General features: G+C 33.5%; 1 protein-coding gene across 1 annotated transcript; it reads right to left on the bottom strand.

Annotated features, from left to right (window-relative positions):
- Positions 1-14,330: 14,330 nt before the first annotated feature.
- On the bottom strand, positions 14,331-17,560 carry LOC136217018 (syntaxin-71-like). The gene is made up of 9 exons (XM_066003586.1): positions 17,289-17,560; positions 17,056-17,181; positions 16,723-16,888; positions 16,534-16,619; positions 16,278-16,346; positions 16,143-16,187; positions 15,802-15,864; positions 15,619-15,695; positions 14,331-14,576 (listed from the first exon to the last, which is right to left on the bottom strand). Exons 1-9 carry the CDS (start codon positions 17,442-17,444, stop codon positions 14,564-14,566), a joined length of 801 nt encoding a protein of 266 aa, XP_065859658.1. The 5' UTR covers positions 17,445-17,560; the 3' UTR covers positions 14,331-14,563.
- Between the last annotated feature and the right edge of the window lie 8,613 nt (positions 17,561-26,173).

Below are 26,173 nucleotides of genomic sequence, written 5' to 3'. Positions count from 1 at the left end.
GCGTCTCTGCCTTGTGTCATTCACATTTCAAATTTTACATTATTAACAATGTCGAATAAAAAAGTATTAGTCTCTCTATCTATATATATGTGGTAATTTTGATATACTTTGTCAGCCAAATTGATTAATATAGTTAAATCCAGAATAAGAGGAGCTTCATTTTTTTTAATATGATTAAATTTGTTAGCCGGAAAAAAAAAAAAAAAACTATGTTTGTTGATACCGATTAGAAATAATGTTGAAGATTTTGATTGTGACTAGAACGAGAAGGAAATAATGTTAAAGTAATGAACCTTAACTTTCAATGGAGAAAGTGTGTAACCCCCTCACTAGGATCACATGATATCTCACACAACGTTAGTTACATACATGCTTTCAAGTCTCAATCATATAAACTTCAATCTCATATAAACTTTTCATATTATATATAAGAGAAAGCATTTACAATTTACAATACACGTTAAAGTCATTATCCTACATAGAGGATTTAGAAAAGAAAAGTACATCACAATACTCCAAAATGCCTAGACGAGAATGGACTGACACTGCCGGTGCGACCTTAAGTAAGAAGAGCTCCACCTAACCTGTAAAATCTGTTGGCAAGGGGTGAGCTGCCTACTCAATAAACATATTACGCATATATGTATACAAAAGTAATGTAAAGAACACAGATTGAAATATATCATCAGTACTGAGTTAGAATTTTCAATAGAAAGAAATTCACTTGTTTCACTTATTATAGTAATACTTATTTTAGTAAGTAAGGCGTTGTTGTACTTAGACAATATATATATAATGGTCCTTGGGCCCAATCTGTATCCCGGCTCACTAAATTCGGAATACAATCATCTGTGCTACGGAGAAGTTAAACTCAACTCACGTACTCATATATCTCAACACATGTGCTTCCGGCTCACAATATTCGGATAGCACTCTCAACTAGGACCATTTCACATATTCATCTAAGCAATCTCATATTCATTTCTAATCCAACCATTATCCAGTTCAAATATGTGCACAAGACTCAACATGCCACATTTACTCATAACACTGCAACGTACTCAATCATATCACTTTCTTATCTATCACAATATATCACAAACACTCAAACATTATTCACATCAGATTCAACCACATCTCACACTCAACAAGTCACAAGTCACAAGCCACAATACATTCATACACATATATAAGCAATATGTTTACCGTCGCACTCGGTTCGATTTATTCTACACGATCGGGTGTGCGTTCAATTGCACATTGTCCTCCTAATGTTACATAACATTTATAAAATTAGTCTTAACATAGACTTATGAAGATGTAAACTAATGCATGCTACATGATTTACAAGACACTAACTCCACAAAGTTCATGCAATCTAGTCCTTTTGTCTTAGATCATCACATGACCTACTTGCACACATTCTGCCATAACTTTCTCTATATGAATTCAAATTCCATGTTTCTTGAACCTAATAAAATTAGACATATATAAGTATAACATATCTAAAATTCACATTATATCACTTCTACACAATATATGGATGCAAAATGATTTTGTCTTGTTTCCAGCCAAGAAACAGACTACCCAGCTTTGCATCTACCATAATTCACTCAACCTAGCTCACAATAAACACAATGGATTTTTCAAATCCTTTTACAGACATATATTTCAAGTAGTTAGGAACACTTTTGTATATAGAAACATTCCCAAATTATGACTCAAAGGTCCTCAAAATGCTACATCAACTTGGCTGCCTCACATGACATTCAATTCCGAGGCAGTCATGATCCATTTACGTTTTCTTCCTCTATATATTGAATTAAAGTCCCATATTTTACAGAGAGTTGCTTAACATATATATGAACATAGTTTATTCTTTATGTCTCTCCAAATTCGAACAATATCAAGATGAAAAACATGCTCCAAGATGACTGAAAACAGTACCTTATATTTCTATTTAGGGCACTTGATACATATCTTTCATTTAGACAGCCTATAACCACTTTAAACAAAACCAAAACTCCACAAACTCAATCATAGCTCATCCACAACAAATCCTATCATCATACCTAGGTATTTCAGAATCGCAAACTCATAGAAAATAAGCTAAAACAACATACTAACCTTCAATCATGAAAACATATATGAATGTGGGAAGACTCATATGTTAGGGTTTTGGGGATGTTACAAAGTGTTAGATTTAATTTGATAAAAAGTTATTTTCCTTATAAAATGTTAGACTTTTATACCATCTTAACCTTAAGATAGAAAAGACCTAATGATAAAATAGTAATACGCTATGTCCTTTAGCGGTTTGACATACATAACACCTCTCCACTATAAGTACAAAATAACCTTCTTTCGGATGGAGGTACATGGTAGGCACAACTGATTCCCCTTCATGAGGTAATCATCTAGAAAATGGCAGTCGCCCTCTCCGACTTGACTCATACATTTCTTCGATATAGTCCCGAATTTCGAGTCAACTTTGTAATCCATATTCACATGGTCAAACAAATCCACTTCAAGAGTTATATTCTTGAGTAGTGTTAACCTCCGACTCGAGGCATCCACCACTCGATTATGTTGTGCAACCTTATGGATAAGTTTGTAAGGGAACTTATCCACAAATATAGACCATCTCACATGTATGGAACTCCTTAGTTGCTTTTGGCTCCCCAGGTATTTCAAGGCTTGGTGGTCATTGTATAGAACAAACTCCTTTCTCACGAGAAATGTTTCCAAGTCTTCAACGCCCTTACTATAGCATAGAATTCTTTATCATATGTGGCCCATTTTTATCTCGAATCATATAGCTTCTTGTTGAGGTAGGCAACCAACCTCTTCTCTTACATTAGGACTCCCCCAACACCAACACCGCTAGCATCACATTCTACCTCAAAAAGCTTCTCAAAGTCCGGAAAGGCAAGCACTGAAGCCATGCTCAATTTCTTTTTAATAAGAGCAAAGCTTCCTTCTTGTTCCTCTTCCCATTTGAACCCATTTCCTTTCTTCAAGCACTCGGTAAGGGGTGCCACAATGGAGCCAAAGTTCCGAATAAACCTCTGATAGAACATTGTCAACCCATGAAAACTTCGGATGTCCTCCACATTTCGAGGTGTCGACCATTCCTGGATAGCTTGAACTTTCTCTTCATCTACTCGTATGCTTTCTCCACTCACTAAATACATTAGGAATACTAAGCTCTCCATGACGAAGTCACACTCTTGGTGTTTTCTCAACAAGTCGAACACAATCCTCAAATGCTCAATGTGCTCCTCAAGTGTTCGACTATGAATGAGGATGTCATCAAAGTAAACCACTACAAACTTTTCTATTACCAAACGTAATACTTGGTTCATCAACTGCATGAAGGTACTTGGACCATTTGTCATCCCAAATGGCATCACTAATGACTCATATAACCCATTTGTTGTTTTGAAGGTCGTCTTCCCTTCATCCTTGGATCTAATATGAATTTGATGGTAGCCGCTTTGTAAGTCAATCTTGGAGAATACTTTGGAACCACTTAGTTGGTCAAACATGACATCAAGTCGGGAGATGATGAACTTATAACAGATGGTGATTTTGTTTATAGCTCAACTATCAATACACATCCTCTATGAGCCGTCTTTCTTAGATGTGAGTAGAGCCGAAACCGCACATGGGCTCATGCTTTCTTTAACATAACCCATCTCCACAAGCTCCTCCACCTTCTTTTCATGATCTCACTCTCTTTTGGACTCATCCGATAATGCGGGAGACTCGGTAGACTAGCTCCGGGAACCAAGTCTATATAATATTGGATGTCCCTCAAAGACGGCAACCTATGTGGAAGCTCATCATGAAACAAGTCTTGATACTCCTCAGGCATAACACTAAGTTCTTTCGGTACTTCCCGCTTTTCTACTTCCTTCATTTTCCCACTCCCATTCACCATCATAACATAAACAAGTTGGCTCTCTTCACGCTTATCAATGAACGACTTGTGAGTCGGACACACGGTTAGAGTCACCTTTTTCTTCGTGTTAGGCTCCCTTGTCATATGAATGAGAATGTACTTCATCCCATCTTTCACAAAATTGTATGTGTTCCTCCTTCCGACATGAATATCATCTCTATCGTATTGCCAAGGTCTTCCTAAGATCATGTACGCATCCATGTCTAATACATCTAATAGGCCTCAGCTTCGTAATCTCCAATAACAATCGGCACCTTGCGTTGTTGATTTACTCTTAGCTCCCCCACATTCTTTATCCACCCCATATTGTATGGGCTAGGATGGGCCTTCACAATCAATATGAAATTCTGTACGGCAACATTGCTAATGATGTTTGCTTGGCTACAACTATCAATGATCACATTACATCACTCCCCTTACAATAAACAACGAATTTGGAACAATTGGTGCCTTTACTCCTCCCCAACCCGATTAGATACAAGCAATGTCATCACTATATGTATGACACGAGCTTCGTCCAACTCCCCATCCTCCTCCTCATCAAGTCGTTCACAATATACGTCATCATCATCCTCGTACCACTCTACCATATTGGCACTCCTCCTTTTAGGGCACTCATTAGAGCAATGCCCTGGCTCATTACATCCAGGGGCCGATCCTGAGATTTTAGGGGCCTAGGGACGCATTACCTAATAAGGGCCCTAATAAATAAAGTACAAGCAAAACATAAATTGTGAAAGTCAATGGTGCTAAAAAAAATCTTCAAGATGATACTTTTTTTATTACACTTAACAAACGATCTAATAAAAAAACATTTCATATGAAAAAAAATATTTTATATCACTTTAATTACCTAGTTTCTCATATAAAACAATGTCTATGACCATTTTTAGATGCAAAATCAATAATAATATTATCTACATCAATATGTTCTAACATACTTCTCTCAATACATAAAAAAAAGCTAGATCATTTAACCTTTCTTGTGACATTAACGATCTCAAATAACTTTTCAATAATTTTAACTTCAAAAAACATCTTTCAGCAAATGCAACGGTCACTAGCATAGTTAAGAGGATTCGAAAGACAATTGAAATATTTGGATGACAATCTACTACTTTGACAAACTCAAGAATTTCAAATGTTGACATTAATATATTTGGCAAAGTCATTGTAGCACTTCCATTTTTGGAAAAAAAAATCATCAGCATCAACATGTGAAAAATTATTATAAGAAGATTTATTCATAATTGAAGATAAAAAGTTAAAGAAAATATTACTGTTTAATTGTTGGGATCGATGGTGTTGAAGAAATGAGAGATAAATTAAGGATTTTATTTAGATTCATGGGTGATCGAAGAAGAGAAGACTTTGAGAATTTTAAAAGACTCAAATTAGAAATTGGTACGTTGCACACCATTTATGCCTTAATAATTATGCATTTTTTTAAAATCTAAGTAAAATTAAAAGTCTCCTACTATGTTTGGGCCCTCCCTCATCCATGGGCCCTGGACAGACGCCCCTCCTGCCCAGGCTCGGGGACGGGCCTGATTACATCTAAAGCACTTGAAGAGTGCCTACTTAGCATAAGGGTTATTGTTCCCTTAGGGGGTGGTGGTGCTCCCCTAAATGCCCTCACATCCTCGGTCGGTGCTTTACTCACATTTAGAGCCTTCACCCCACTTGAGCTTGCTACTTCTTCCCTTTATCTAGACGCCTCTGTAGTTCATGACTCATTATCGAACTCTCTCCCTTTTGGAGATGGTAATTTTCCCGACTCCTCACACTTATCTCAGACTCCACTTTCAAAGCTAAATTCTTTGCATCTTGGACCCTAATAACCATCTGAGTCCCTATCTTATCATGGATGTTGTACCTGAGCACTTCTAAGTACCTCGATGTCTTTTGGCTTTTGGTTTCCGTTAAGTTAGCCCTTGTCGTGCGAATTAAGTTTGGAGAAGCAGAAACTCAATAAAAAATCTCACACGCCGTGTGAACTTCCTCTTTCTGTTTTCTGGATGCCAAGCTTGCTCGCACAACGTCTAGCTGATCTCACACGCCGTGTGAGCCCTGTATCAAGGGTTCTTCCACTTGCTTTATATTGATGTCGTCATCATTTGTATTAATGAAGTATGCAATATAACTCTGTGGTAGAAGTTTCAAACTGTAATTCCTTAGTTTATTAGAAATACTAGCTGCCTTAACTCGCCAATATGAGAAAGTTACAAAAACAATTCGATGTCATTTTAATTATTTATATGAAAGTCATAACCAATCAACTATGATGTAATGGGAAAATAAAAAAAATGTATTTACTTCAAAATTCTACCAAGATGAATGCCTTTGTCTAAAAATAGTGTTTTATAAAATATTGAGTAAGGAAAAATTGTTTTAGAAAATAAAATATTTTTCGATATTTGGCTACAACATCGAAAACGGAAAAACGTGATAGGTGCTGTTGTTTTTAAAAGAGTAAAAATGAATGAAGTAGGGTTGTAAAAGTTTGGGAAATTTTTTTACTCTTTCCAATACAGTTTCTTCATAAATCTTCTTGTTGATTAACCTGAAATTTTCCATTTATTTATTTTCATAAGCAAACAAACACTAGAAAATCAAGAAAATAGCTTTCTGCACAATATTTTCCGACAAACAAACAGAATTTATGAATTGTGTATCATTTGTCCATTAAAGATTTTTTTTTCATGCTCTTCGTCTCCATTGAGAAAACTATTCTCTGTTTTGGTCGTGCGTTCTCTGGTTGGTGGACACTCTCCAATACCTAGATCATTATTCTCTGCAGTTGCAAGAGCAAGAAGGCTATATTAAAGTTTTGTAACGTATCTTAAGTTTCAATTTTCATGAGTTTCCTTTATATAATCAGTTCATAATCCTAACTAGTGTAGTAATCTACTTTCTACCTTCTTTTTTTTTAGGAACTAATGTCCTTAATAAAATAGAAATCTACAAAACAAATGGGAAGAAAGTCACTCTCAAAATCCTTTACTAAGTGGGATTCCAAAGTGTATGATTTAAAGCAAGCTACCAATTTGCTAAATCCGAACCCTCAAAATCTGGTTCAGCCCATTACTCCCAAACCTACACATTCAGTATGTTATCATCGGTGGTGTATACACCAAATCTCTCTTCTATCGGTTTTTTCACCATCATCCACATAAATAAAACACCAAATAATAAGGCTTAATACATCATTTTGTTCCGAACTTGTCTAAAAAATTTATTTGGTCTCTAAACTTTTAAAGTGTGTGGATAGACTTTTGAACTTTCATAAAATGTTCAGTTAGTCCCCTGAACTTGCGTAAAATGTAATCAATTAATCATTCGGTTGCAAAAGAAAGTAAGTTAAATGCGGGATATGTATTGCACATGTTTTAGATTGTTATAAAATTTGTCTTCTCTAATATTAGTGAATACTCCAACTTGATCGTTTTACTTTTTTTTAAAACATATTCAATACATTTTCCGCATTCAACTTACATTTTTGCAACCGAGTATTTAATTTATTATATTTTACGTAAGTTTAGAGGGCTAACTGAATATTTTATACGAGTTCAAGGAGCTATCAAAACATTTCAAAAGTTTAAAAAGTCAATCAAATTTTTTTTTTGGACAAGTTCGGAAAATGATGGGAAATGATGTATTAAGCCAAATAATAATAGGGTATTGCTAAATACCGCCCTTAATTTCCGTTTCACCGCACTGTTTTGACCATTTTACCCTTGCCACTTTTTTTCCCCCTAAAACCTTAAAAACTCTCTCTAGTTTTCTCTCCCGAGCACAAATCCCGGATTTGAAAAAAATGGATCAAAACATTCCCTAAGACAATGAGTTCGAACACGAGGTAATATTACGAGAATTAAAAACGTTATTAATCATTTTTTTATTTTTTTTTATTCGAATTTTGCCTGGGTGGGTGGCGATTACCACCCGTTCCTTAGGCCGATCGGATGAACTACCCGATCGGCCTAAGGAACGGGTGGTAATCGCCACCCGCTCCACCCATGGAACGGGTGGTACGCGCCACCCGTTCCACCTTTGGAACGGGCAGTACGCGCTGCCCGTTTCCACCTATGGTGGAACGGGTAGCCTGCCCGTTCAGGCAAAAGTGGGCAGAAATTGCCCCGAACTAATTTCGAACGGGAGAAATAGGCCCAAAATATTTTTTTGTAATTTTAATGTAAATTTTTTGTATATTCAGGTACCGATAGAAGATTGGAACCCCGATAACATTGATTATAGTTCGCGTTTTATAACGGATACCGTTTTCCCCTCCAGTCAGGATGCTATTGATTGGGCAAAAAAGATAGCTATTCAGAATGGGTTTGAGCTTGTAATATCTTCGCACAAAAATGGGGGTAAACAGAAGTTGTTGCGCTGTTCACGGGGTGAACGATATAGAGGTGTTGTGAAAAATGATGAAGATCCTGCAATTAGGAAAAGTAAAACTAAAGCGTGCCGATGTAAATTTCAGATTAAAGCCTATCAACATGCAGACCTTTCGGGATGGGGGATAAAGGCTAAGGCTGGGTTAACTGGAATGCATAACCATACAATGCGTATGTATCCAGAGGGAAGTCGGCAAATGAGCGGACTCAGTATCGCATCTAAACAAATTGTGCGTGATATGTCTTCAGCTCAAGCAAAGCCTTGTGCTATAGATGGCCACAACGAAGCCCTAGGAAGATCCGGGTCAACTGTAACTGCCTCTCGATGTGGCCTGAAGCAAGGAAAATACTCGTAAATCCAGGACTGGAGCAATGTCATACAACCCGTCATCTGCCCGCAATCTCCTCTGGTAGCAATACCAAGATGACGGTATAGATATGCTAGTGCAGCTGATCCCCAAGAAAGTCCAACGGCTCCAGCCGCTGAGTCCTGCACCTTTAACAGACAAGAAGGTCGGATGCAGTCACCACTCTTGTCTACGAACAAGGTGGAACCGAGCATCAGCCACGTCCAAGCTATAGCCTGGGTCTCAGGAATCCGATCACCTCCACAGCGCTCCATGACGGAAGCGGCTCGTATACCACCAGAAGCATAATGACGGGCATCTAACTCAACCCGAGTCACCCCAAACAAATCCATCACGCACTCCTTAAGCTCATCAACAGTCGCATCAGCAGTCACCATGGCACCATCTACGGGGATGCGCAATATCTCCCACACATCATGCATCAAAATGGTCATCTCGCCAAATGGCATGTGAAATGATGACGTGTCTGGCTGCCACTGCTCAACAAATGCCGTGATCAGTGCATCATCTATGTGACTGTGCATAATACCAGGTAAATGAAACAAGCCAGATGACTCGATACGCGACTGAATCGTCCGGGAAGAACCACTGTACCATAATCTCAGCTTCGTGCAATACCCTGATCTGGTATGACACCTAAGGACGCCCCTGTCCTGACCGGCCCATATAGCACATGCAATATGTCCCAAAAAGCTCGGGATCACAGCACCATCAAATGGACCCCTGGGGACGGGGTCCTTCACAACCCAGTCATCCTCTACACTCCTCGATCGCTTGCTGCTACCTGAAATTACAGCAAACGGTAGACATTAATTTTTTAGTATATTTTTCAATAATCACGATTAACACAAATACAAATAAACACATTTTTTAATTTCTCTTACCAGAAAAAGATGCTGCGGTAGAAGAAAATCGTCCGTCTCGACCCCTCGTCACAACGCCACGATCTATGGGGATAGTATCAGCACTAGGACGATGCATAGAAGCATCCCCGTCAATGTCTATACCAGCCGCCTCATCCCGTCCCTCAGCACGCTCCGCCTGTGCAGCATGTGCCCTCCGGGCGTCCGCCATAAACCGCTGCTGCTCCTCCCGGTCCCGCCGAGCAGATGCAGTAACAGGACGTGAAGACGTGCGTCTAGGGTCAGCTCCCTCCTTATCCTGTAATATTATTTATTTATAAGGTATATTCAATTTAACATAATTTTTTTTTTCTATACGTTGGGGTTTGCCTACGCCCGGTCCGTGCAATTTTTTTAAAAAAAAATTCAAAATTTGCCCCTTTTTGGCCTGGGCGGGTGGTTTACACCACCTGCCCTAAGGGCCAAACGGGTGCGGCGCACCAGTCGGCCTTAGGGCCGACCAGTGCACCGCAAATGTTTGGCCCTTAGGCCAAACGGGTGGCGCATGCGTCCCACCATAAGGTGGAGCGCATGCGTTGTACGCGTTCCACCTTAAGTGGAACGCGTACGTCGAGCGATCCACCCTAAGGTGGATCGCATGCGCCGCGCGCTCCGCCTTACGGTGGAGCGCGTGCGCCGTGCGATCCACCTTAGGGTGGATCGCTCGACACGCCGCATCTCCACCTACGGTGGAACGCATAGTTCATGCGTTCCACCGTAGGTGGAGATGGATTCCGGCGCCCGTCTAGGCGAAATTCTGAGATTTTAATCCCGAATTTCGGCCCGATTACTCACGATTTTGATAATTTTTTTTATGGAAATACTTACCGTAATACCCATGTATCCTTTGCCGATGCCTCCTCTTCGTACCATCTCGTTTTTGGTCGGTTTTTTTTAGAATGGAAAAGATGTTGAGAGGATTTGGAATTTCAAAACTTATGTTTGAAATAATGAGAAGGGCAAAAAGGTCAATATAGGGCGGTGAACTGGAATTTTAGTGCGGTATATAGTCGCCCACTAATAATATACAACTCTTTACTGTTGTATTGTATGCGCGTGTACCTCAAACCCAACGTCTTGTATTGGTTTGCAATCCCACCACTCTCTTTGTTAGACCACGTGTCACATTGAATGCGGCGGACTCACACATGTCCCATGGATCACCAAGAAATAAGGAATAACAGCACAAATGCACTTATTTTATTTTAAGGAATTTTTCCTATTATCCTCTTTATAGACACCAATATATCACTGAAGTTTTATATTATTACACCAATGATTATTAAAGTAAATTAATCTAAAATTCTACTTGTCATGTAAATTTATTCATCAATATTTCTTCAAATAAAATTAAAGGAAAATAAGACAATAAAAGAAAAAATGAATGAGCTTTGCTTTATTTGTAAACAGAGATATATGTAGTAGTATGTTTTTTTTTATAAATATATATATATATATATATATATATATATATATATATATATATATAGTTGAACATTGATTATAACCCAAGATAATCTTTATCTAAAAAAAAAAAAAAAGTATATTTACATACCGATAAAATAAAGTCTCTTTAAAATACATCCTCCCTAAATCATAACCATAAATCATACGGTGTTTGACCATTTATGAATAAAATTGATGTTTAAGTTTATTTTACGTAACTATAATTTGATTTGAGCGCTTTTATTTTATCAATATTACATATTTTGTTTCGTAAAAAAAAACTTACACAAATCTCTATCTGCAACATTTTATACAGGCTTGTGTTTATAAATAAGACTAACCACATGCAACTTTCTTTTTACTTTGCCCTAAAATCAAATCAAATGCATAGATGGTTCATATCTTTTATTAATATCCCTAAAGTCAGTAAAATATTTTTTTTCATTTTATATTGCCACCTAATCAAAATGTTGATAAATAATTTTATGTGACAATAAGTTGGTAAGAGGGCGTGCAGAAAATACGACATAAACCTCTAAATAGGAGAGGAACTATAAAGATTTTTGTGATATTAATATTCAAAATTTTCTTTAAAAAAAAAAGTTAAGATTTGTTTCAAATGCTAAAAAATACAATTTGATTATTTCCAAATAATATTGATTGCTTATAGAAAATTATTGACTATACCATTCCTTGTTTCATCTACAGAAAAAAAAATCAAAACTAAAATTACTTAAATCATATTTATGATAATCATGAATATATATATAACTATTATACTTCAAATATATAACTACTTTATTAACTGGGCACTTTTCTTCTCAAAATCAGCCTCTGTAAATAAAACTTTGGATTGACTAACCACATCAGTTGTCAGTTTTTTCCTTAAATCAGGCCACAGAGCCTTTATTAACACCGAAGTTAAACTTAAATATTTTATTAACACAATTAACTTTAGTGACTACCGAAACACAAATGCAACACTTGAACGGCCATGGGTGTACTTTAGTGATGTTTTATTCCATTGCCATTGCTTTTTTGGTCCAAGTGGGTGGTGAAATAGTAAAGAACATATAATGAACTAGTTTTTAACCCGTGCGATGCACGGATTCATCTTAACATGCAATTAATTATATAAAGGTGCTATATAAATTAAATATTATTATTTTATTTTCACATTTACTTTAAATAATCTTTTTATAGATAAATATAATAATATAATTAAAATTAATATATTATATTATATCTTTTTATCAGTAAAAAATGAGGAAGTGACATCTCAGCTCCATCATTACTGTTTTATATTATATATAGATTATATATAGATATGCAGAGAATTAAAGAGATTTTAGGAATTAATTTAAATTTTGTAGAACTTTTAAATATAGCTATGCAGAGAATTAGATAGATTTTATGGATTAATTTAAGTTCTATAGAACTCTTAGATATAGTACGGATAAAATAATCTTTTTATAGATAAATATAATAATATAATTAACATTAATATATTATATTTTATATTTTATATTTTATCAGTAAAAAAGGAGGAAGTGACACCTCAGCTCCATCGTTACTGTTTTATATTATATATAGATATGCAGAGAATTAGAGAGATTTTAAGGATTAATTTAAATTTTGTAGAGTTTTTAGATATAGATATGCAGAGAATTAGAGAGATTTTAGGGATTAATTTAAGTTCTGTAGAACTCTTAGATATAGTACGGATAAAATAATCTTTTTATAGATAAATATAATAATATAATTAAAATTAATATATTATATTTTATATTTTATATTTTATCAGTAAAAAAAGAGGAAGTGACACCTCAGCTCTATCGTTACTGTTTGATATTATATATAGATATGCAGAGAATTAGAGCGATTTTAGGGATTAACTTATATTTTGTAGAACTTTTTGATATAGATATGCAGAGAATTGGAGAGATTTTAGGGATTAATTTAAGTTATGTAGAACTCTTAGATATATTAAGGATAAAATAATCTTTTTATAGATAAATATAATAATATAATTAAAATTAATATATTATATATTATATTATATATTTTATCAATAAAAAATGAGGAAGTGACACCTCAGCTCCATCGTTACTGTTTTATATTATATATAGATATGCAGAGAATTAGAGAGATTTTAAAGATTAATTTAAATTTTGTAGAACTTTTAGATATAGATATGCAGAGAATTAGATAGATTTTATGAATTAATTTAAGTTCTATAGAACTCTTAGATATAGTACGGATAAAATAATCTTTTTATAGATAAATATAATAATATAATTAAAATTAATATATTATATTTTATATTTTATATTTTATCAGTAAAAAAAGAGGAAGTGACACCTCAGCTCCATCGTTACTGTTTTATATTATATATAGATATAGATTAAAATTAATATATTATATATTATATTATATATTTTATCAGTAAAAAATGAGAAAGTGACACTTCACCTCCATCGTTACTGTTTTATATTATATATAGATATGCAGAGAATTAGAGAGATTTTAGGGATTAATTTAAATTTTGTAGAACTTTTAGATATAGATATGCAAAGAATTAGAGAGATTTTAGAGATTAATTTAAGTTCTGTAGAACTCTTAGATATAGTACGGATAAAATAATCTTTTTATAGATAAATATAATAATATAATTAAAATTAATATATTATATTTTATATTTTATATTTTATCAGTAAAAAAGGAGGAAGTGACACATCAGCTCCATCGTTACTGTTTTATATTATATATAGATATGCAGAGAATTAAAGAGATTTTAGGGATTAATCTATATTTTGTAGAACTTTTAGATATAGATATGCAGAGAATTGGAGAGATTTTAGGGATTAATTTAAGTTCTGTAGAACTCTTAGACATAGTAAGGATAAAATAATCTTTTATAGATAAATATAATAATATAATTAAAATTAATATATTATATATTATATAATATATTTTATCAGTAAAAAATAAGAAAGTGATACCTCACCTCCATGGGTGTACTTTAGTGATGTTTTATTCCATTGCCATTGCTTTTTTTGGTCCAAGTGGGTGGTGAAATAGTAAAGAACATATAATGAATTCCACATGAACACAGAAAAAGCTCGAGAATGGTCCGGGTCCACAAGTCCAATATTGACCCGACCAAAGAGAAATTGTCTGTCACATCATATGTTTCCAAAAAACAAAATGATAGCACAAGTGGTGAACAGGAGAAACAACATTAGAATGAATGAAGCAATAACTCAATTAAAGGAATGATGTGAAAATATACACAGTAGATAGTTCCAATTTACCCGGCAGACACTCGGGTGTAACTCTCGTAGCCAGATAACAGACATAAAGATTCACAATCAATTACATGGTAAAAAAAAATTCATCCAAAGAAAACTCTGCAATTGCCAAAAGCCTGTCCATACAGAGAAAATTAGCATTGTGGAAGAGACTGATCGTGGAAATGCTTCACTTCAACACGCTGAAAGAGACAAGCAAAGATCTCAAATTGCCAAAAGTTTACTTACGAGTTTCATGGTGTGCAATGATTTTGTTTTCCCAATTGAAGGAAAAGGATTCATGTAAAGAGAATTTAGTAGTTATATATAAAAACATAGACAAACACATAAGACTTCTGCAACTTACAGAACTTGGACAGTACCAAATCAGGTAATTGAAAGCAAACTATTTACAGCTTCGCAACGTCATGGCCTCCTAAACTATAGTGTTACTAACATTATAGCGCCTCATTTTCATTTCTTGACATAAAAATCTCGAACTTTACATTTTGATGTAACATTAAAGTCCAAATCAACAAAAATCCATAAAAAAAAATTGACAAAATGATGACCTAGACAAGTTTGACTACATTATTGACTTTTTATCCATGTCACTAAAAATTACAGTAAAATAACTGTTTTACCCTCATCATTCGTTAATTTTCGAAAGGATTTCTGTTGATTTGTTTGGACTTCAATGTAATAGAATGTAAAGTTCAATGCTTTTTATGTCAATAAATGAAGTTTAGGGGCTATAATTTTGTTGATTTGGACTTCAATGTTATAGAATGTAAAGTTCAATGCTTTTTATGTCAATAAATGAAGTTTAGGGGCCATAATTTTGTTGATTTGTACATTAATGTAAGTAGCACTATAGTCCAGGGACCATGAACATGAATGTATTTACCCTAACTTCATGCAAACACAAACAGATAACTATCTTAAATTCACACACCATGTAAGAGTAGTCACCTTATGGAAAACTTACTGATGTTTCAGCCAGTATCACAGCAAAAGTAAAAATTAGTTACTTGTATACTTATCTATGCAAACAAGGGTTAAGAAAATAATGATTGGATTTCTAACTTAACACTGTATGTTTGCAGATAATCAACACTAAGTTTTAGTTTCCACCATTTTGCAACTAGATTATCTGAGTGCTATCCAGAGAACTGAGACAATCCTACTCAATCAAGCAATTACTTTGCGGTGTTCCAAACCAATTCTGCAATATAAGATACTTACTTGTATAAATAAGCTGCGATGCCTAAAATTATAATCAGGAGGATGATGTCAATGCAAAAGTTGCGACTGGACCTCAGCTGAAAGAAGAACCAAAGCATAAGCATATGGAGACTGATGAAAAACATGAATCCATGGAAAATTGTGCCAATATTGAAACTACATATTATATAACATGTATTTTACCTGGTTGACAGTATCCTTAAGTCTGACATTCGTACTTTTGAGGTCTGAGGTTGCTTTGTCGACCTGCAAGCATGTACATGAAATCAAAAGAGACAAACATACAAAAAGAATGCAATTCCAAACTAACTCTCATGTCTTTGCATCGTGGAAGCTATTCTCCCATATCATTTTCTCACAAAATATTCATGGTAATAGCAATATCTTTTTTCTTATCTGACACACTCTCTCCTTCGAATAACTAACACTTAGCTTGTTTATCAACTGCCCACCTCGTATTGCTAAATTTATACGATGTTTGAGTGAAGGATTAAGCTAAAAACAAGGAAGAAACATTGAATTACCTTGTCATCTATTTCATCTATTAATGGCTCTTGTCTGTCCATTTCCTGAAGACAAATTTAACAACCAGCTAACAAACAAGAACTAGAACATTTAATAATTGTTAGAACTCCAACCATCAAGATACACTGTCAAACCTCATTCATGTCACTGGCCATGTTTTTCAGAGTGTCCAACCCTTCTGCTATGACATCTAAGCCTTGATCCTGCATGAAGTCAGAGATATATTACATGGATGAACAACTAACGCCAAGTCGCCACCAAGAAAAGAAGTTCACACTAATTTCACTGATATGCTCCAACTGAAACTATGGCAGATTGTTGCATTTTAACATATGACAGCAGAACATAGTCTACAGCATATTTCAAAGATAAACAAATGCACAAGCTTGCCTGTTTCACTCTACGCGTCTCATAATCCTGCCTAAATCGGTCCGACTCTTCAGATGGCTGGAAATATTCATTATCAAATTTACCATCTAATAAAAGTAAGAAAACAATTGGAGAATCATCGTGAGTATCATATTCATGAGGATATACTTATAATCAACAATCAACTTTCAAGACAGATTGATAAATTACCATAAGTGGAGTCAAATTTGATTCCAGCATGAGAAGTGGAAGGTGCCCAATCACTAGTTTTTTTAACTGGCCCCGTACTTCCATCTGGTATTGCTTCAATCCTGTCTTTTAATGCAGAAACTAAATCGCTACGTGCCTCTTGTTCTTCTCTTGAAAGCCCTTTGACCTAGAATACAGAATTGAATGGAGAAATTTAAACTAATTAGCTGCTTCCTTTTCTTCTTCTCCGGGGGATTTAAAAATTTGCGTGGAGAAATCCAAATTAGGACCATATCCGTACAGAAAATGTCCGAAAATTGGGGGAAAAACAGAAAAGAAAGCCATAAGGCAGACCTTTTTGAAGGCAAGTCTCTGCAATTTGGGAATTTCCTCAAACAATCGAGCCTTCGTTCTTCGTATCTCAGCATTTATAGCAATAACGGTAGCCCTATTTTTCTCCGCTGTAGCCGACTCCGATTTCTACAATAATTTCCAATTTCAGAATTGAGAACAAGTACTTTTCTACTCCTCTCAAATCTAACAGCAACACACAAAAAAAAAAGGATGAAGAAGAGGGGGATAATTACTTCAATAGTAGCATCAAGGTCGGCCTCAACGACGCCGTAGAGCCGAGCAAAAGCATCATCTCCGGCGAGGTTAAGATCTTTTTGCTTATCAACGTCGTACTTATCGTACTTCTTACAAATCGAGTCGACTCTGGTTATCAAATCGATCACGGTCATCTTCTTCCCGATTATCTGAAACTCCAATCAGCTGTTGACAGTTCCTTTTTGGGGTTTTATTTTTTTCAAAAGTAACAGAAGAACCGTTGTACAGACAGATAGACAGAGAGGACAAAGACGACTACACCAAAGAGGAGTTGGGAAGGTAGAAAGTGGGGGCTGGAGATATTATCGAGTGTGTCTATTTGTACATTTACTTTTGCAGCTGCTACTTGGATTGCTGCCACGTTTTCTATTAAAAGAATTTAGTTGACTAATCCTACGGCTGTATAGATACAAACATTCTCTTTTTCTCGTTTATAGCAGCGGTGTATTGTATGAGAATGTAGACTAAAACAAACGTTAGAAAAAATTAAATTAATGAAAATATTTAAGACAAAGTTTATCAATTCAATAGTAAAAGCATGCCTATAAAGAATAGTAAAAGCATGGGTCTATTTTTAAGCATCATTGGATGTATATTTTTGTAGTATCTGATTAATTGGTTTCCGAGAGGTTTTTCGAAGGGTTAGACTATACTTACTTTGTTTTTAATAAAGTAAGTATTACTTTGTGTGTTTTCACCATTAGATGAATTTAACACCCCATCATCCAATGGTGAAAAACACAAAGTAAATGTTACTTTGTTATAGAAGACACATTTTTCGAATATATGTTTTAAATTATTTATTTTTATTAAAGTTTTATACATACGTTTTTTAAAATTGAATTTCAAATTTAAATAAGGGATCAGAAATATGTTTCATTTGTTATTTGTTTTATTTATGTATTTAATAGTTTATTTTGGTTTTTTGTAATTCTTTTTCTAGGTGCTTTCTACTCTAGCGGGGCGTTTGGTATTCTATTGGGATAGGGATAAAGGTTGGGATAGAGATAAGGATAAATAGTTGGGATAATGATAAAAATATGATAGTCGAGAATTATTATTCAATGTTTGGTGCGTGGGATATGGATAGGGATAGGGATAAAATAATACATTTTACTATTTTAACCCTATTTAAGCTATATAACATTAGTTTGAGGGATAAGATAGACTTTTCCATCCTATTAAAATCGCAAGAGCTTATCCCACCTTCTTATACCACCCCTCTCCTGGGTATAGGATTTGAGGGATAAGAAGTTTATTCCTCATCCGTCTCACTCTTCTATCTCCCAAATAAACATTGGATAACTTATCTCGTGTTTTTTATCCCTATCTCACCTTCTATATCCCTTCTAACAAACACCGCGTAGGTACTTATATAGTTATTCCTTACTTTTTTTTATTACTTTTTGTTTTCTTATTTATGAAATGAAATATGTACACATTGAACATAATTAGAAATATGTTTTTTCATTAAAAAATATGTTTCATTACAATCTTATATAGAGAGACGGACAATCAATTATATAGGAAGAAAAACTACAATTATATATAAAAATAGAAATAATAAAAATTACAAATAAAGAAAAAAAACTAGTAGATTTATGGATTTTATCCCTATTTGGGGTCTTTATGAGAATTTATCCTCATAAGAGTCTTAGTTTAGGGGGCGTTTGGTTTGGGGGTTTCAGAAAAGGGTAAGGGAAATGGGACGCTTCATTCCTTTTGTTGGTGTTTGTTTTGCTAATTCAATGATTCCCTTTGTGCTTTTTTAGTTTTGGGTTTATCCCTAACTCCTCTAACTCATTCCCCACTTCCCCTGAGGTTTTCTATTCCCGTTCCCCTTTCTTTCTAATTTAAACTTCTACACTCCTTAGAGCATCTCCAAGAGACTCTAATACACTCTCTACAAATAATATAAATAATTAACTCTTAGTGATTTAAGAGTGACTAAGACATTTCATCTCCAACAATACTTTTTATATTCACTTCTTATTTATTATTTTATCATTAAAATTATTAATTGTAGTTATATTCACCAATAGTACAAGGAGAGAGACTTTTCAATAATAAATTATTAATAAAATATAAATTAAGAGGCACTAAGAGGTGGGGAGATGATCTCTATTAATAGAGAGAATGAGAAGGCTCTTAGTGATTTGAGGAGACACTGAGAGGTTGTTGGAGCTGATTTTTCATTCTCCCTCCTTAAATTTTAATTTAAGAGCCAACTTAAGAGCCTCTTGGAGATGCTCTTATAAAATTCTACTTTACTCTCTATTTATTTTTTATTTTGGTCTCTGTATTTTTTTACTTTTACATTTCTTTATCTTTGGATTAATTTCATTTTCGTTATATATTTTTAATTTTTTTACTTAAAAAATATTTTTGACTAAATTTTACTTTTTTTATTTTTGTTTAATCCTTATATTTATTTATTTTTACTTTTTTACCCTGAAAAATAATTTTGACCAAATTTTTTTCTTTTATCATATTATTCAATTTTAATATTTATTTTTAATTATTTTAAAATAATTATTTTCTTTTTAAATATAATGTTTATGCATTTTCTTTGATTAATTTTATTTCAGTTTCCTCTATTTCATTATCTTTTGATTTTAATTCTTATATTTTATTAATTCTTATATTTTATTAATAGAGGCACATGTATGTATAAAAAATTATTGTCAAAGATTTTTTTGGTGAAAAGGACAATGAAGGTGCTTAAACTCTTTCCGGTGATGAAGTAGTATGCTTAGAAGACTATTGGCTTTTGTTTTTGTTTTTTTTAATTTATATGAACTTTGTTAAGTTTAAATTTTAACATTTATGAAATTTATATTATTATCAATAAGGGTAGCAAGTGAGTGACGTTTTGGATTGTTTGGGATTATATATGAAATTATTTCACGTTTTATGAAAACTATAGTAAAAGAGTTGAATTTTTTATTATTATTATATATGAAGTTAAAAAAATAGTTTTGATTCCCTATTTGAACCAAACATCCACAAGGGGAATGCGGTGGAATTGTATTTCATTTCCTAAACATATCCAAACACATAAATGTATGAATGTTTATTCCTTTCCTTTCCTTTAGTTTTCCTTTCTTGATTCCTTTTCCCTTACCCATTGTGAATCAAACGCCCATTGTAGATCTCTGCTAACTAATGGGTGAAATCGGTAATTTTTCCATCGATTTTATTTTGTACAAAAACCGATAAATAAACTATCGGTTTCATAAATAAATAAATAAATTCAACCGAAACCGGTAGGTAGAGTACCGGTTTCAGTTTTATATATTAAATTAAAGCTCTCAAAGGTGCAGCTTCCGTGGGTTTTCAAATTTTAAAGAAAAATATTAAAATTGGTCATTTATGTTTTATAAAATTTTAACATTTCAACCCTTACCTATTTATTTTTAGATTCATTAATTAAACATTTCCTTCAAATTAGTTAGTAGTGAACATCTAATTCGATTAAAAATATTTTATTCTTTAAAATATGTGTTTGAAATTATATTGTTTACATTTTAAATTATGATTTTTACAGTTTCTTTATAGTCGCATTACAGTTTGAATTAACGTTTTCAAGTAAGATCAATTTTAGCCTTACATTTCTAAAAATTGAAAAAACTGATTTGACTGTTATTTAACTGCTACATCGAACCTTCAAAACAAGTTTTATTTATTTATTTTGACTGTTATTTAACTGTCAAATCGAACCTTCCAGACGAGTTTGACTGAAAATTAATTTTTCTTAGAAACATTAGGTTTAAGTTTGTACTAATTTGTAAGTTATGGCTAAATAACCACATTAGATTAATTTTAGACTGAAATTTAGCTTTAGAACGTGGTTATCTAGCCCTATTCGTAGTACAAATTAAAACCTAACGTTTCTAAAAACATTCATTTTCAGTCAAACTCGTTTGGAAAGTTGGGTATGACAGTTAACTAACAGTCAAAATAAATAAATAAAACTCGTTTGCAAGGTTCAATTTGACAAACCAATTTTTTCCATTTTTAGAAACGTAAAGCTAAAATTGATCTTATTTGAAAAAGTTAATTCAAACTGTAATATAACTACAAAAAAAACTGTAAAAACTCTAATTTAAACTGTAAAAAATATAATTTCAAACTTATATTTAAAAGAATAAATATTTTTAATCGAATTAGATGTTCATTATTAACTAAGTTGACAAAGAAATGTTTAATTAGCGAGTCTAAAAATAAATAATTAAAAATTGAAGTTAAATTAAAATTTTATAAAACATAATGGGATCAATTTTGATATTTTCTATAAAAAATTTAAAACTCACATAAGTTCCACAAATTGAGAGCTTTAATTTAATATATAAAACTGAACACCGGCACTCTACCTATCGGTTCAGTGAATTTTTTAAAAAAAATTATTTTATGAAACCGATAGTTTATTTATTGGGTTCTTTACAGAATGAAATCGGTAGAAAAACTACTGGTTTCGTCCTTTAGTTAGAAGGGACTCATAATGGATAATATGTTAAATTAGGATCTTTATATTGTAAAATTCCAAATCTATCATATCATAGTATATCAATCAAAACTTTATCTAATAAAAAATAAAATAAAGTAAAAAATGACTTATTTTGGAAGAGAAAAAGCTAAATAAAGAAAAGAAAGTTTTCTGGCTGTTAGATTTAAATCTCAATCCAGTTGATCCATATTTTTTAATTAAGTTTCAGTTTAATTTTTCACCTCTTGTTAATTATAATTGTTTTTACTCTAAACTAGTTTTTGGCCCGTGTGATTGACATAAAAGTGTAATCTAAATAAAATTTTATTATTTTTTTTATATTTATTTTTTTAGAAACAGGAAAGGAAAAAACAAACAAAGAACAATTAACCTGGGATATCTTGTCAGGTTAAACTCGCCATTCGCATGGGTGTTAAAAAGCTCTCGGTGGAATCTGATAATCTGGAGGCTATTAACAGGATTTCAGATAGCCAGGCTGTTTGTCTGAAGAGCCAGAATCTCATCAAAGCTATTTTGAGGCTTCGTCCTGCCTTTGAGTATCTTAATTTCTCCCATATTTTTAGGGAGCAAAACCGCGTGGCGGATCGCTTAGCAGCTGCTGGGCATGGGAGAATGTTAGGGTTTCTACCCTATCTGTTCCTCCTTCTTTTCTTTTGCCTTCTCTCCTAGAGGATAGGATTGGAGTCAGCCTTCCTAGACTGATCCCGGTGTAGGTTTTTTGTTGGTTTTGTTTTTTTCCTTTCCTTTCTTACCAAAAAAAATTAACCTGGGATTAACCTAGGAAAGCTAACCCCAATCCTATCCTCTAAAAGAAGAGAAGAGAGAAAGATAGGGGGATCAGAAAAGGTAGTAACACCTAACATCTCCTCATGGCCTGCCGCAGCCAAGCGATCCGCAACTCGGTTCTGCTCTCTGAAAATGTGACTGAACTTTAAGATCTCAAAGGAAGAGCAAAACCTTTTAATAGCTTTAATAAGATTACGGCTATTAAGACCAATAGCATGATTATCAGAAATCATTTTGATGGCCTCCATGTTATCAGACTCCACAGATAGCCTCTTAACGCCCAGGCTTTTAGCAAACTTGATACCAGAGAGAATACCCTAGAGCTCCGCAGAGAAGGAAGAGCCCAACCCCAGATTCTGGGTGAACCCAGAAAGTCAGGCGCCCCCTGCATCTCTAAGAACACCTCCGGCAGCAATCTTACCATTGATAAGGCAGGAGCCATCCGTATTCAATTTTACAACCCCCTCTCTCGGCCTGCTCCATCCCACGAGATGGACATCACTTTCCTGGGTAGACCTGGCAAGGGAATCCCCTTTGAAACTCTCAATAATAGTAGAGAGTTTTTTCAAGAAGAACTCAGCTAAGTTTGGAATAAAAACAGTTTTATTACCAAAAATCTCATCGTTTCACCACTTCCAAATTTGGTGACAAATGATAGCAAAGAAAATGTCCCCATGCTCCATGTAAGCCAGTAATTTCTCACTAATACCATCAGAGAACCAGTCATACTCAGAGTGGGCCAGGAAGGAAGAGAGAATATGGCGTGGGAGAATTTTCTTCCAAACATCTTTACTCTTAGAGCAATCCCTAAGAGCATGACACAAAGTTTCAACATGGCCTCTGCATCTACTGCAAGCTCCTGAGTCCGCCAAATGTCGTCTGTGCCTATCCGAATTAGTAAGCAACATGTCCTTACCTTAAATAATCTTTTTATAAATAAATATAATAATATAATTAAAATTAATATATTATATTATATTTTTTATCAGTAAAAAAAAAGAGAAAGTGACACATCAGCTCCATCATTATTGTATTATGTATAGATATAGATATAAATATGCAGAAATTTAGAGAGATTTTATGTGAGAATTTAGGGATTAATCTAAATTCTGTAGAATTCTTATATAATATAAATAAAATAATCTTTTTATATATAAATATAATAATATAATTAAAATTAATATATTATATATTATATTATATTTGTGTTAGCGATATTTTCGAAATATGCTAATTTCAACCTTGTCACGTGTGGTTAGGGTGCGGGCGTGCCAGAGAAATTATTTCTCAATTATGAAAGACGGTTAAGTTTGTGAAATTGTGCGCCAAAAACATGAATTCTAATCGAAACGATTGGCGAGGGACGCAAGGATTGAAAAAGTCCCTCTTGGGTCTCTAGCGCCGTTATAAAAATTTTGCTAGATTAATTATTTTTATTTAAGCTAAGCGTATAAATCGAAAACATGTAAAATAAAGAAATTAAATGTGCGAAACTGACACGAGATTTGGTGAAAAATTGATATTTTATTGATTTGATCAAGGTTTGAATACATACATTCAAAAAGCTTGAAATTGAAAATGAATTACAATTGAAAAATTTCTATACTAAATATATAGACAATCCATTGAATTGGAAAAAAACAAATCAATACAAAGAATTGAAATGCAACTAAAATAAAATTGAAATTCAACGACAAACTCGGAGCCACAATAGCTATCTCGGCTAGACGTTGAACTTTGATGTCGGCTTGAATTTCTCGGAGGGTTGCGATCGGTTGGGCCCGTATGGCATATGATATTGGCAATGTCAAAACGTGTGGTAGGCAAATGGGGCAGATTTAACATTTGACTTCGGTGGTCTCTTTTGAGTGCTTAAGAACACGGAATTGGACGAGTAAATAGGCTAAATTTAACTTCAGGAGGTCAGGAACAAACTTTTATGAGGGATCGAAGGCTAAAACGGATTCTAAATGGACGAAATTGAGTTTTGAAAACAAGTGGACGAATCTGGAAAATTCTGGGAACAGACTAGCTAAAAGAATTTGGGCTGTAAATATTTGCTTGTAACTATAGTTTCTGAGCACGGAATTGGGAAAATAAATATACTAGATTGAAATTCAAGACGTCAGAAACAACTTTGTTGAAGGAATTGAAAGCAAAAAATGAATTTAAATAGAAGAAATCGGGCTTTGAAAATACTTGGACGAATCTGGAAAATTAATTTGGAAACAGAATTCTAGCTAAGGATTGAGCAAATTAAAGGCTTAGGAATGCTAAATTGAATTGAAAAACTTGGAAAGAGGCTATTGAAACTTGGGTTAAAGCTAAAGGAAGCTAAAAGAATGAATTAAAACTAAGAACTTGAAGAACAAAAACAAAGAACTTAAGAACTAGGAACTTAAAAGGAGAGCATTGGAAAGAACCTTTAGGAAGGGGTTTTTGTTGTGTTGAGTGAGTGATCTTTTATGAGAGTGAGAAGGTCTATTTATAGTTTTTTGGAAGGACAATTAGTGTCATTTTTTCACCCCACTTCCCTTATATTTCTCTCAGAATTTCACCATAAAATGACACCTCATCAACCAATTAACCTTCCATCAACCAATTCCTAACTTTCCTCAACCTCTTCCAACTTCCACCAACTAACATGCCACATTATTTAGCTAAATCAAGGTTAGGGAGAGATTTAAGGGTAGTCATAGGTGTGAGGAAGGGTTAAGTTTCGTAGGTCAACTTTGGGAGTGGTTCGGTGCGCGTCGGGAAAACCGGATGAGACGAACGAAGACTCGGAAATTAATTCCAGGGTAGGTCTCGCCGAGACCTCTATAGGTCTCGCCGAGACCTACCAAAACTTTATTTTTTTTTATTTGTTTTTATTATTTTCTTATATAATTTTATTTCAATAAACTTTCATTCAAATTGACTATATACTCTTATTTACATATTTTTACATATATATTTATATAAATAAATAAAATTTATTTATTGGGCCAACAAATACCTCCTTCTATAAATTGACTAGAATTGAAAATTTGTATACAAAATGGAAACTATACATTAAAATTAAACACAAGCTTTCTATACATATGAAAATAAAATTTATTTATTTTGAGCCAACAATTTATTATCTTTAAAAAATGAAAAAGTAACACTTCAATTCAATCGTTACTGTTTTATATTATACATGTACATAATATATCATTAAGATAATTCCATTTGAGATGTAATTAAAGTTATAGTTTTTTACTTTTTCCATGTTTTTAATAGGAATCAAATCTGAAATCTATTTCCACAAACTTAATATGAGGTGTCAATTGAGCAAAAGAACAAAATAAACACATTATCCCATATGTAGTGTTTTTATGTGACATTTTTGTTTGGTTAACAACGATAGAAATAAGTTGATATTCTCTTTTTCAATTTTCTGTTTTTGTAGGGACCAAAGATGAAAAATAACTTCACAATCATAAATTGCTTTTCCCCCTTTAAATTCGCAATTATAAATTTAAGAACAGATGATTCTTAATGAAAATGGGTGGACACATCCCGCCAAAAGAGTAGATACAAATTATT

The sequence above is a fragment of the Euphorbia lathyris genome, chromosome 2 (genome assembly GCF_963576675.1).
Source record: "Euphorbia lathyris chromosome 2, ddEupLath1.1, whole genome shotgun sequence".
Taxonomy (NCBI): domain Eukaryota; kingdom Viridiplantae; phylum Streptophyta; class Magnoliopsida; order Malpighiales; family Euphorbiaceae; genus Euphorbia; species Euphorbia lathyris.
Note: the sequence above shows the minus strand (reverse complement) of the source record. Positions and strands in the feature narration are given on the sequence as shown.